At 39.2% G+C, this 12,761-nt stretch overlaps 1 protein-coding gene across 1 annotated transcript in view; it reads left to right on the plus strand.

The window, feature by feature from the left end:
• The window catches only part of LOC149463269 (uncharacterized), a 38,052-nt gene extending 26,196 nt beyond the window's left edge, over positions 1-11,856 (plus strand). The window contains exons 4-5 of the mRNA XM_089675453.1: positions 3,842-3,913; positions 10,688-11,856. Coding sequence (XP_089531579.1) covers positions 3,842-3,913; positions 10,688-11,595 — 980 coding nt within the window. The 3' untranslated portion in view covers positions 11,596-11,856. The remainder of the gene's footprint in view (positions 1-3,841; positions 3,914-10,687) is intronic.
• The last annotated feature ends 905 nt before the right edge of the window (positions 11,857-12,761 follow it).

Consider the following 12,761-nt stretch of genomic DNA (forward strand, 5'->3'; position numbering starts at 1 on the left):
AACTAAAATGCAATTAGTGTGTAAACAGTCCCAATTAATTAAATCAAACACAGTGGAGTAGAAGCTGCTCTGAATAATCCATACCACTTCGCCATGTGCTAAGTGAAATCATCCCCCAGCACTCCTTCACACTGGTGTGTTGAAAGAATGTAAATACGGAAAAAGACCATCTTAACTCCTTAAGGCCAGCTGCACATGAATGTGTGTGGCATGGACTGGGGCTTTTACCATGATGCCATGTATATGTGTACCTATGTTTGTGGTTGAATCCTGCTTAAATCAATGCTGCCATCATTGAGACCAAGCTGTTGAATAAACAGTAATGATCAGGAGAGAGTAGAAAGGTGTCATCATCAATGTCAGTGCCGGTGTTAGTGTCAGTGTGTTTTACGTCGGATAAAAACGTTTTATAAGGTAACTGCCTTGTCAGTGATGGTATTAGTGTCAGTGTATTAGTGTCAGTGTCTGTGTATTTAAGTTAGTTCAACAAAAAGAAGAACAAACACTATTATTTATGTTTCCTACTCAAGGTACAAACAACAAATAATACACACATATGTGGTATGCCCATGCGCATCGGGAGTAGAAAAATTTAGTTTGGGTTGTTTTGCTGGTGGTTGGCCATGGAAATGGCAAGAAATATACAGCTAGGGCCAGTTTTCTTTTAAAAATCAGTAATTATCAATTAACATTTACCATCAAATGAAGTCAAATATATCCTGAAAAAACGGTATAATTTACTTGGATCCACTAAGCAGTACTGTTTTATTAAAACATGCCAAAGTTTCAAAGCAGGATTCAGGAGTTAAAGTATTACTAAACCCAGAACCCTGCATTCACTATATCTGGTCTCCCACAGTACACAGAACATAGAAATGCAATTATTTTAATAAATATAAACTGCTAAATACCTTTTCTCATCAGCAGTTACAGCGGTTTTGTGACTTCTGTCAGTGTCCAGCAAAGCATGGCTAAAGCTTGTAGGAGGAGTTTTCATTCTGCTCTAGGGGGATGCAGAATCCCTGACCTCTGTCTGGACAGTGCTGTTTGGCCCTGCGCTGATCACATGCACTCTCCCAAGAAAAGAAAAAACCTCTCTAGCAATACACACCAAACTGAGCATGTGCAGAATTACTCCACACAATATGTCTTATCAGGAGATAAGAGGGGGACACTGGAGGAAGGGGAGGATCAGAGAAGCCAGGATCAAACAGCATTTTTACACAATGCAGAGGATTAACCCCTTAGGTTCCACAATGAGTATAACAAGCATGCTTTACTGCATATACAGACTGATTTTACTGTTGTGGGTTTAATAACACTTTAAGGTTTGTTTTACCTTTATTATTAACGGTTAACGCTATGATTATGCCCCGATCGGTGGACTAAAGATAGAGTTCCAGGCTGAGGCTGTTTACATTCCTCTACGCCTGTTGAGATAGTGGGGTATGGTGTCTCACATCCCCTCATTCATTATGGTAACACTGTAAAAATGTGACACTGTAAAAGCCCAATATTGGTGATGCTGTTACTGGGATAGGCAGGTTGGTGTGTGGTGGAGAGGATGCCCTAGAGTTAGTAGCCACTGGGAAGAAAACAATGTCACGGGATCACTGTGAGTAAAAAATACCTAGTGTTGGTAACCTGAGGAAGCAAAAATGTCAAGGGTAGTAGTCAGTTGGAGGAAAGAATACCTGGAGACGGTAGTCATTGGGAAGAAAAAAATGCCCCATGTTAGTATCTATTGAAGGAAGGATACCCTAAAGTCAGTGGTCTGTGGGAGAAAAAAGTACATTTGTTTCAGAGGGAGAAGGTGGAGGACATGGCTTAGTGGTGGGGTAAGGAGACAACATTGATGTTCAAGTGGAATGCAGGTGGGTGGGTGGGATTGGTGTTCAGAATGAAGTGGGCAAATATTGGGCTCAGTGAGTGGGTGAACATTAGGACCTAGCAAGGGGAACAAGTGTGCACAGTAAAAGTTGAGAGGAATAGAAGAACCCTGTGGAGGGTGGAAACAGTAGTGCCAAGAGGTGGTGGGGGAACAATGGTGTCCAGAAAAGGGGTGAAACAAACAATAGTGTCCAGAGAGTGTAAAGGGGAACAATAGTATACAGAAGGGGGTATGGGGGACATTAGTGTTCATAAAGGGCTGGGAGGAACAAAGGTGCCCAGCAGGGGGTTAGGAGGAACAACAGTGGGGTGTGGGGTAAACAATAGTGCCTAACGGGGATATGAGAAAACAATAGTGTCTAGCGGGGCATGGGGAGCAATAGTAGTTCCCGGGGGGTTGTTACATACTAGTGTTGGTGGAAAACACTTACTTTGCTATGTAGTCTGTGTCCTGTGCTACTCTTTCCTTCTCCTGCCTGGATCATATAGACTGTAGGAAATCATTCTGCCACACACTCTGCATGGGGCACAGGAACACGTTCTCCAACGCTTGGCTCCAGGACACAGTATTTTGCTGAAATCCTGAGAACAGTCCTGTGAAATCCCGGACAGGCGGGGAATATGGAACAATGATGTTTTTTGTCCAAGCTCTGTCCCTTGGGTCATTTGATTTTTTTTTTTAGTAAGAAGTACTGCTAGAATGCACTGTTGTAGGCATCATGTCATGTGTTCTGCTTTATACACAGGACAACTTTTTAACTGTACACATCATCAAACAAGAAAAAGGAAAGATGATTTTATGTTATCTGAATAGTAAAGAGGCTTCTGACTCCTCTTAGCATACCCCAGAAATGTCCAGAGAAGGGCAACAAAATAAGGAAAATCTTATCAAAGTTTGTAAATTTGCGGCTTGGTGCTGTCCTAGACACTGATCTACAAGTATCATATGGTAAATGTGGCATTATACTGCAAATACCAAATATGATGGAAGTATTTTAAGTACCTGAATTAACCCAAACAAGAACAGCACCAGCTCGCATGCTGGCCATGGATAAGCTAAATTCAAAATACCTGGCTATACCTAAAATAGTCCAAAATATGCCTATCATTTCTGTATACAGTACATCATATGTATACTGTTAGACAATATATACACATATACTGTTTAAGGGTTCTCTAATCTTGATATCCATATTCTAAACTTGTTTCAGAAATTTTAAAAAAAATGTAAAAACTAAGGAGAGCAGAAGGAAAATGCTCTACGTAATGTTTACCACTAACCTATTCAACTTTCTACACCATAGACATAATTGTAAGATGTTTACTGATGGCAACACTTCTGTATACCCTGAAGGAATGACATATCTGTCTGGAGATGTCAATGAGACAGTTGTTCATTCCTTTGCTAAGTCATTAAAGAAAGAATAATAAAAAAAAATGATTCTCTATGTAAAATCATATATTCATACTGATAATTGTTGATACCTGCTAGATAGAGAGAAAAGAAAGTCATCACAAACAAAGTTACAATTCAACCCTGTAGTACGAACAGCATAACAGGATATATGCAATATGCTAGTCTCTATGGAGAAAATATTTTCGAATAAATCCAAAGGCAACTGCAACACATTGTGCTGCGTTTGTGCTCTGTGCACCATTTCCCTTAAGACACATGTAACCATATACTGTATGTCTCCAACATTATTCTATAGGGATCAGTGAGAGTTATGAATCTCTCCTTTCGCTGTGAGAGCAGAAGGGCTACACTGAAGAAGAATTACATTCTGCTAATGTCACCTTGATCTTTTCTTGTTTTCTTGCTTTGGTAATGATTTCTTTAATGTAACTAGATTTTTAAAGGTGCTATAATTACATTTTCACCAGCCTGCAGGTCCTTCGGGGACTCGAGGTCTTTACTGTGGATAATGTTAATGCAGATGTTTATATGTAGGTGAGAAAGGTGAGCACGGTGACCAAGGAGCAAATGGGATTCCCGGATTCCCAGGAAAGCCAGGAGAAGCAGGTAATGATAATGAATGATGTACAATTATGTTTGTCTGTTTCTCATTCTGCCTCTTTTGTAATGAAACTCTGCTCCGGTGACTTGTGTTCAAATTGATTCTGCTGAAGGAGAAGCAATCCCCCCAGAGATAAGTTGGGTTCATACATACTGCAGGTAGCAGACAGGCATACATTGGAAGTCCTCTGTGTGACTGGAGAGCAAACATGTGCTTCTGATTAGGAAACACTGTTTAAATAATTGATTTAACCCGTCTGATGCCAGGGGAAGGCCTTTAACAGATTGTTACACTTGTTCCCTCTGGCAAAGAATGCAGTATGTGTTCTTGATAACTGTATAGCAATTATAGAAACACAGATGCTACTAGAGTCTGCTGCTAAATTTTGTGCTGTTTAAATACATTTTAATTACTGTAGCCTTAGAATATGTCCACTCATCACTGGAGGAACAGGCCACACTTAATAATGTGTACGCTTCACTAGTAAGCGTAACATGCTAATTTGGGAAAGTTATGGAGAATTAATTATATTATTTGCTAAAAAATGTTATTGCAAAGAATAAATCTCACAACGTATATAAAATGTTATGTCTTGTTCTGATGTTTTTTTTTGATAGCAACAAATAAAGAGATATCGAGGTTGATTTACTAAAACTGGAACACTCAGAATCTGTCGCAGCTGTGCATGGTAGCCAATCAGCTTTTAAGTTTGGCTTGTCCAATTAAGCTTTGACAAAAAGAACCTGGAATCTGATTGGTTTCTATGCAGAGCTGCACCAGATTTTGCACTCTCCAATCTTAGTAAATAATCCCCATTGCGCACCGTTTTTTGTATTAGAGAAATAGTGCCCTGTCGTTGGTGTCAGTGGGAGGAATAGTGCCCCATTGTTGGTGTTAGTAGGAGGAATAGTGTCTCATCATTGGTGTCAGTGGGAGGAATAGTGCTCCATGGTTGGTGTCAGTGGGAGGAATAGTGCCCCATTGTTGGTGTCAGTGGGAGGAATAGTGCCCCATTGTTGGTATCAGTTGGAGGAATAGTGCCCTATGGTTAGTGTCAGTGGGGGGAATAGTATTGCATCATTGGTTGACAGAAGGAGGAATTATGTCCCATAGTACCGCATTGTTGGTTTACAGAAGGGGGAATTATGTCCCATTGTTAATGTCAGTGGGATGAATAGTGTCTCAAGGGCCGGATCAAGGCAAGCAAAAGGCCACATCTGGCCCCCGGGCCGCAGTTTGGAGACCACTAGCCTAGACTGTTAATTGAAAGGAAAAATAACTAATACACTGCTGCAGTATGTTTAGCTAGAATTATTTTATCTCATTCAAAATATAATTAAAATGTATCAAGATTTTTCTCATTTTTCTTTTTGTTTGATCACATTTTTTGCTCTCAACATGAAATTGGTCAAATGACAACATTTTCAGTCATGCCTGATCTTGCTTTGATCAATTGGGTTGACGCAAGGATCAATTTTAAGCTCTTAAAGACAAATTGGGTGTTTAAATTCCCCAAGATGTGACTGTAAAACCTAAAACGAATGCAAGTCAAATGTGGGGGTGTGGCCAGCTTTAGAGAAGCACACTGATGAGAGATCATTTCTGACTGGCTTGTACAAGTTACCAGCACACCGCTGAATAATTGAATAAGTACAAGCATGTTTCTAATAAATCATTTATTTACGACATCACTATTCATCATTGTTAGTGAAAACATCGCTCTATGCCACCTGACACAACTTTTTTTCTATCTTTAACAAAATGGTCTGATGCTGGCAAAGGCCCTTTTATCTATGGTCTGAGCCTAGTTTTTAGATTGATTTTTAATATATATATCTAGACTACTGCTAAATCATTGATGTTAAAGGTATTTTGTGTTAGTGTGAATGATTTATGAATGAACATAAACAAGAGGGTCTTTACACATGGGTGCATTTACATTGAAACAAAAAGTAAGTGCAGCTTAAATGTATCTAAGATTAGATAATTGAATGTACATGCAATATTAGGGAAGCATTTCTTCAAGCATATTTAACAAGGCTATACACAGACTACCACAGTTATCTGGGATAATTTGCTTGTCATGTGTTGTAATAATAATAATAATAATAATAAAAAAAAACAAATTTACAAAAAGAGGTGTATCTAATATAATGTATGGTTACACCAAATTGCAAGAAAATTATATACTATACTAGTGCATTTGATAGTTTAAAGTGATTGTAAAAGCTGAATTTTTTTTTATCTTCATAAGTTTTGTGCAAAAACCTTCTGTGTGCTTCTCCCCCACCCCTCATAATACTTACCTGAGCCTGATTTTGATCCAGCGCTGTGTATGGGAGCCTCGGCTCTCCTGGGTCTCTCTCCCCTCATTGGCTGAGACACAGCAGTGGGAGCCATTAGCTCCCACTGCTGTCAATCACAGCCAGTGATGAGTAAGCTGTGGTGGAGGTTGAGCCATGCTCTGTGTCTTATGACCCCAAGCAGCTTGCTCCGGGGGCACTCAGCAAAGGGGAGGGTCCAGAAGCATTAGTAGAGGACCTGAGAAGAGGAGGGTCGGGTCTGCTCTGTGCAAACCATTGCACAGAGAAGGTAAGTATGGCATGTTTGTTAAAAACTGAAATACAGAGAAGAGTCCTCCTGCGCTGAAAGGAAGTCTACCTACTGAAAGCTGCCAGCACTTAAACTGATACCCAAACAGTGTGTACAATAATCATAAATAGTGCAGCGCTTGAAGCAATACTACGTGCAATACAAAAACTGTGCTCACATACAAATGTGTCAATATTAAATAATATAAATAATATTAAAATATATTAAATCATTGAATAAAATGTATCTTAAATATATAGTGCCACTCAAAATAATCTCTTGACAATAGTGCCCACACATTAAAGAAATAATAACAGCCCCCTACAAAGGAGGATAATTTAAACAGTGCTTTAAGTGTAATAAAGTGACCACAGTTCAAATACCACTCAAATAATCAAACAAAATGTCCATGAAATAATCCACAGGTGATATAAAATTCATGCAATGTGCAAAATAGTGCTTGTATTCCATGAGCGTGTCCACACTCTTCACCTACTAAGGCTAAATTGCCTCCTCACCTCCTCCAAGTGACCCCCAAGGGCCAGACAGCTTTCAGGATCACCCTGGATCCCTATTTCCTGATGGCAAGTACCTCTCCTCACAGTGTGGATCTCTTAGGGGACTCCCATTACCCATTAGGGGTATCCCGAGGAAGTCACGAGTAACCAGTGATGTAACGCGTAGGTACGCTATTACGCAGCTTCCGGTACGCGATGACGCACTTCCGGAGCCAGCCGCCATCTTGGTATACCCAGGAAGTTCCTTTACATGCAGTACACCCACATATTGGTGAGGAAGGAGGACTGCGGGAACATGTGAGTGGGTTCTTCTTTTCTGTTTACTAACAATAAAGAATCTTGGCTAAAATACTACACTTAGAGGATTCCTTTTTTGGCTCACTGAGTTGGTGAGCAATTATTCTGCAGAAGCTTCCGGTCTGGGGTAATGGGAGTCCCCTAAGAGATCCACACCGTGAGGAGAGGTACTTGCCGTCAGGAAATAGGGATCCAGGGTGATCCTGAAAGCTGTCTGGCCCTTGGGGGTCACTTGGAGGAGGTGAGGAGGCAATTTAGCCTTAGTAGGTGAAGAGTGTGGACACGCTCACGGAATACAAGCACTATTTTGCACATTGCATGAATTTTATATCACCTGTGGATTATTTCATGGACTTTTTGTTTGATTATTTGAGTGGTATTTGAAGTGTGGTCACTTTATTACACTTAAAGCACTGTTTAAATTATCCTCCTTTGTAGGGGGCTGTTATTATTTCTTTACTGTGTGGGCACTATTGTCAAGAGATTATTTTGAGTGGCACTATATATTTAAGATACATTTTATTCAATGATTTAATATATTTTAATATTATTTATATTATTTAATATTGTCACATTTGTATGTGAGCACAGTTTTTGTATTGCGTGTAGTATTGCTTCAAGCGCTGCACTATTTATGATTATATGGCATGTTTGTTATTTTTTTTTTAAAACCAGAGCCTTTAATATCAATTTAAGTAAACCCATCATGGGAGAAACGGAGGCTGTCATTGCTAATCTACCCTTTTGAAAATGCTGTTTGTCCTGGTTTCATTCTGACTAGGGGCGGACTGACCATTCGAGCACTCGGGCACTGCCCGAGGGCCCGGGGTCAGCAGGGGGGCCCATGAGATGCCCCTGGTACCTTTCATTGGCTTTTTCATAGGTGCTTTTGGGTGTGGGCGAGGACACAGGGGCCCCATGATCCCCTATTGCCCGGGAGCCCCATGAGTTGTCAGTCCGCCCCTGATTCTGACCCTCTTACTTCATTACATTGGGTGCCTGACTTTTGTTGTATTCTAACTTTTTCCATCTGTGTACTTGTTATGAGTTAGTGACTCAGAGCATTGAAGCAAGAGGTTTTGTGTGACACCCAGTCATCTAGTATTTTCAGCAAGAGGTCAGCCTACCCTGACTGATAGTTGGAGGTTAAATTATTTGATAGGCTTTGTATAACTGTTGTTTCTTTCAGATATCTTTCGGTTTCTGTCACTACAACTAGTAGTTGATCTTCTTCTTTGTAGTGCATCACCTAGGCATTGATCTGAGCTACGCTAATTAGCGTGGATAGAGTAATCTTTCCTGCTGTCTATTATATTTGACAGCTGCTGCTCCTACACCTGTCAGAATACCCAAACAGGGATTGCTACTGACTGGCTGTAGGCACTGTTCTAAAGAATTTTCCATCTGGCTTCTTTGATTTTCAGATTGAAGTTTGTCAAGCCAGGTGGTCCTGACAGGACCATATTCCTGCTGAATCGGCTGAAATTCAAGCTGTGGGTTGCCCTTTTGGTACTCAAGCTGTGTGTGGCCAGCATTACTCTTTATTACTCAGCAGTGCACTACTTTGCCCTCCTCAAAAAGGTGCGCTATTTATCTGCTGCTTACAAGTAGCAGTTTGCATTGTCTGGTTCTGAAAATGTTCTATGTACCCTCTGCTTCTATCTAGTAGGCTATTTACCCTCTATATTTAACAATTCCTCCACATAAATCTTTCCTAAGAATAGTTTGTGAATTATATTGAGATTGCCTAAAGAATGATAAATTAATGTGAAATGTTTTTATGAAAATTAGTAAATATATAGCAAAAGGTAAAGCAGGACAAACCTAAAAGTATCAATCAAAACAAATCAAAAGTAATTACTAGGAAGGTATATAGGATATACTGGATTTAAAAGAGCCTCAGCATGGCCTAAACATTAGTTTCAGTAAGTAAGATAGGATGTTGTGGCACTTGGCTCAATGGGGAACAGGTATACCAAGTCACTCAACAGCCAGTAGTAGATGGTAATGTTTTAGAATGGAGAAAAGAAACATAGGGACACATGCTGGTGGCAACTGCAGACACTACTTAAGTTGACTTTGAAACAATGCAACCAACAGGTGAGTTATGGTACGCAAACATAAATTACAAGCCATTTTCTATTTACCTTATAAATCTAAACTATTTACTATTTATATTTGAGCAGTGGGCTTCTTAACCTCTTCAAAAAGTGCCTTACTTAACCTCTACATGAAGAGTGCATTTTCCCCTCTACTTAAAGAAGTATTAAACTCAGTTTTCCCTTTATGTTCACCTGGTGATCCTGCCAGTAAGTTTGTTCTTTTTCAACTTCCTAAAATAGTCCAGCAAAAGTGGCAGTTACAGGGTTGAGACAAACCATTTAACACTGACGGGTGCTTACAACGATCAGCTTTTATTGATTTATATAAAACCTTTATTCCAAAAGGAAAAAAACTGTTAGGCCTCATTTACATTTGCTTCAAAATGTGGTATTTTACACTTTCTTTTAAAGTACTTTGAATGAAAATCAGCAGAAGAAGGGATCAGCAGAGCAAAGTTTTAGTAGGATGAGCAGAGGGATAATGTGCTTCTGTGCAGGGGGGATACTACTAAAGGGGGAATATACTACTGAGCCAGGAAAATGCTGAGTGATCTGCTGAGCCAAGAAACTCGGGGGATCTATTTAAACAAGGTGTACTACTGAGCCAGGGAACCACTGAGCAGATCTACTAAGCTTGGAAACTGATGATCTGGAGATAAGCTGAGCAGAGGTACTAATAAACAGGAAATTGATGAGTGGGGGTACTACTGAGCCACCAAAAATACCAAATTATTAAAAAAACAAAAACACCAGATACCACACCAACACCTAACCACACCTCAAATCTAGCGACTTCCTCATCACCACTTCCCATTAGACATCACATCCTTTTTAAAAAAAGTAGAAAGCCAACGCACACAGGGCATTTGCTTCATTAAAGTTACATAAAAAGCATCACAAATGCATCAAAAAACATATCAAACATGCATGTTGAAGAGTTAGGTCTCATTTACACTTGCATTGATTAGTAATACACATTAAAGCACCTAACTGCTTAAAAAGTGTTAGCTGGTGTTCTGCTTCGATTTGTTAGTCAAACACACCTAAATCTGTTAGTGCATTTAAAACTACCCTCTCCCCTGATTGAAAATGCTGCCATCCAAGGCGTCACCAGGTAAAACTAAAGGAAAAAAGGAAACAAATGCAGCCACCATATTTAAGCGTTGGCAAGCTGCAATATATTACATTGTTTTTGTAATATATTACATTTGATTCTGTAACACTTTATGTCCTAAAATCTGATACTCAATATGTGTCTTTGTACTTTTAGGTGAAATGGGGCCGAAAGGAGAAAAAGGAAATGTTGGACTTGCTGGCATGAAAGGACAAAAAGGAAATAAAGGAGATATATGTGAAAATGGCACAAAGGGGGACAGGGGAGAAAAGGGAGACCAAGGTCTAATAGGCGTTGATGGTGAGAAAGGGGACAAAGGAGAGAAAGGAGATTTAGGAGAAAAAGGAAATATTGGAGACATGGGAGAAAAGGGAGAAATAGGAGGAACCGGGGAGAGAGGAGTAAAAGGGGATAAAGGTATTAAAGGAGATGCTGGATTGAATGGTATACCAGGTTTAGAAGGAGAGCGAGGAGAGAAAGGAGAACCTGGATCAAAAGGGGACAAAGGTGAGATGGGGGCTCCAGGCTCAATAGGTCCTGCAGGCCCAAAAGGCAATTTTGGCATGAAAGGACTTCGTGGAGCTCCTGGAAAAAAAGGTTCTAGAGGACTAAAAGGCTCCAAAGGTGATAATCCCAAACCCATGAAATCTGCCTTTACAGTGGGTCTATCAAAGCCTTTCCCTGCTCCTAATGCACCTGTAAAATTTGATAGAATACTGTACAATGAGCAAGAAGAATATAACCCTACAACAGGAAAGTTTAACTGCACTATTTCAGGAACCTATGTGTTTGCATTTCATGTCACAGTCAGAGGCCGCCCAGCACGGATTAGTATTGTTGCCCAGAACAAAAAGATGTTCAAAAGTCGTGAAACACTCTATGGACAAGAGATTGACCAGGCCTCAGCCATGTTAGTTTTGAAATTGAATGCTGGGGATCAGGTGTGGTTAGAGGTTGCTAGGGACTGGAATGGCCTTTATGTTAGCAATGACGATGACAGCATATTTTCAGGTTTCCTTTTATACCCAGATGACAATGCAGAGAATCAGTTAACTCAAGCCTAAAAATTATTAGAATTAATTGGTCTTATATTTTAGTAAAAGTGTATCAGGATATGGTGCACATTCTTATTAATTGAAATGGTAAATTTATATGTGTACTGAAAAGATCACTGTAAGCATCCAGATTTATAATATATACCTGTATATGCTGTGTTATTTCCAATCAACTATGTCAACAGTTGATAGAACAAATTTATTGATGTGAATACAGTTTCAGTAATTTCTCAATCCTATGTGAAATAAAAAAATATGTTTAACAATTAATCATTTTGGGAAAAAACATATTTTATAGTTTACTACCAAAATAATTTATAATGGTAATACCCAGAACTGAAATATAATTTTGAAAAAGTCTGTACACACCATTTTTATAGAGTTACTTAGCGATATTGACTATGGCATTATAACAATGAATGAAGCATGCATGTTATCAGTAATTATAGAAAGAGATACATCCATTTAGCTAATCCTATAATTAATACATGCTTATTTCAGGCTTCAGGTGGAAGAGGAATCCTAAAATTTTACTCTGCCTAAATGCCTAAAAAGGATGGTGGTGGAACACAAAGTGTCATCAAAACAGTATTATTACTATGGATATGTTGATATCAGCCACAATGAACTGAGAAACCTCCAATAAAATAATTTGAAGTACAATTGTTCCTTAAAACAGAATTTAATACATTTCATTACTTAAAGGAAGGCAAGGAATTTAACCCTCAATAATGAATAGTGAACAAGTCATGTAAAGCAACCATTTTATGACTCAATGGTCAATTTCAAATTGAACACCTCAGCACCAGTACAACCCAAAACCTGGAAATATTTCTTCAGCTTGTATGCAACATTTCTTCTTCTCACCCCTCATCTGAGCAAAACATGAATACCATGATTTCTAGTGAGTAAATGCTGGATACACATGGGAGTATTTTTTTTGTTCAATCCAGCAGGCTCAACAAAAAAATAAAGTGAGAGATTTCTGCACTAACTAAGCGACATTAGTGCAGTGATCTCCCCAACTGAGCTATTGTAAAATAAAAAACAAGGAGTTTATTCCTCAAGTACAACTAACATTATGGGGAATGCTGTTGTTGAGATCTTCTTTTAAGAATGCATGTTCCCTGGCTTTTAAGCTGATGATAATGATTCAGTGCTTTTTATAGGAGAAG

The sequence above is a fragment of the Staurois parvus genome, unplaced genomic scaffold (assembly GCF_062004578.1).
Source record: "Staurois parvus isolate SC_StPar_1 unplaced genomic scaffold, SC_StPar_1.0 ptg000155l, whole genome shotgun sequence".
NCBI lineage: Eukaryota > Metazoa > Chordata > Amphibia > Anura > Ranidae > Staurois > Staurois parvus.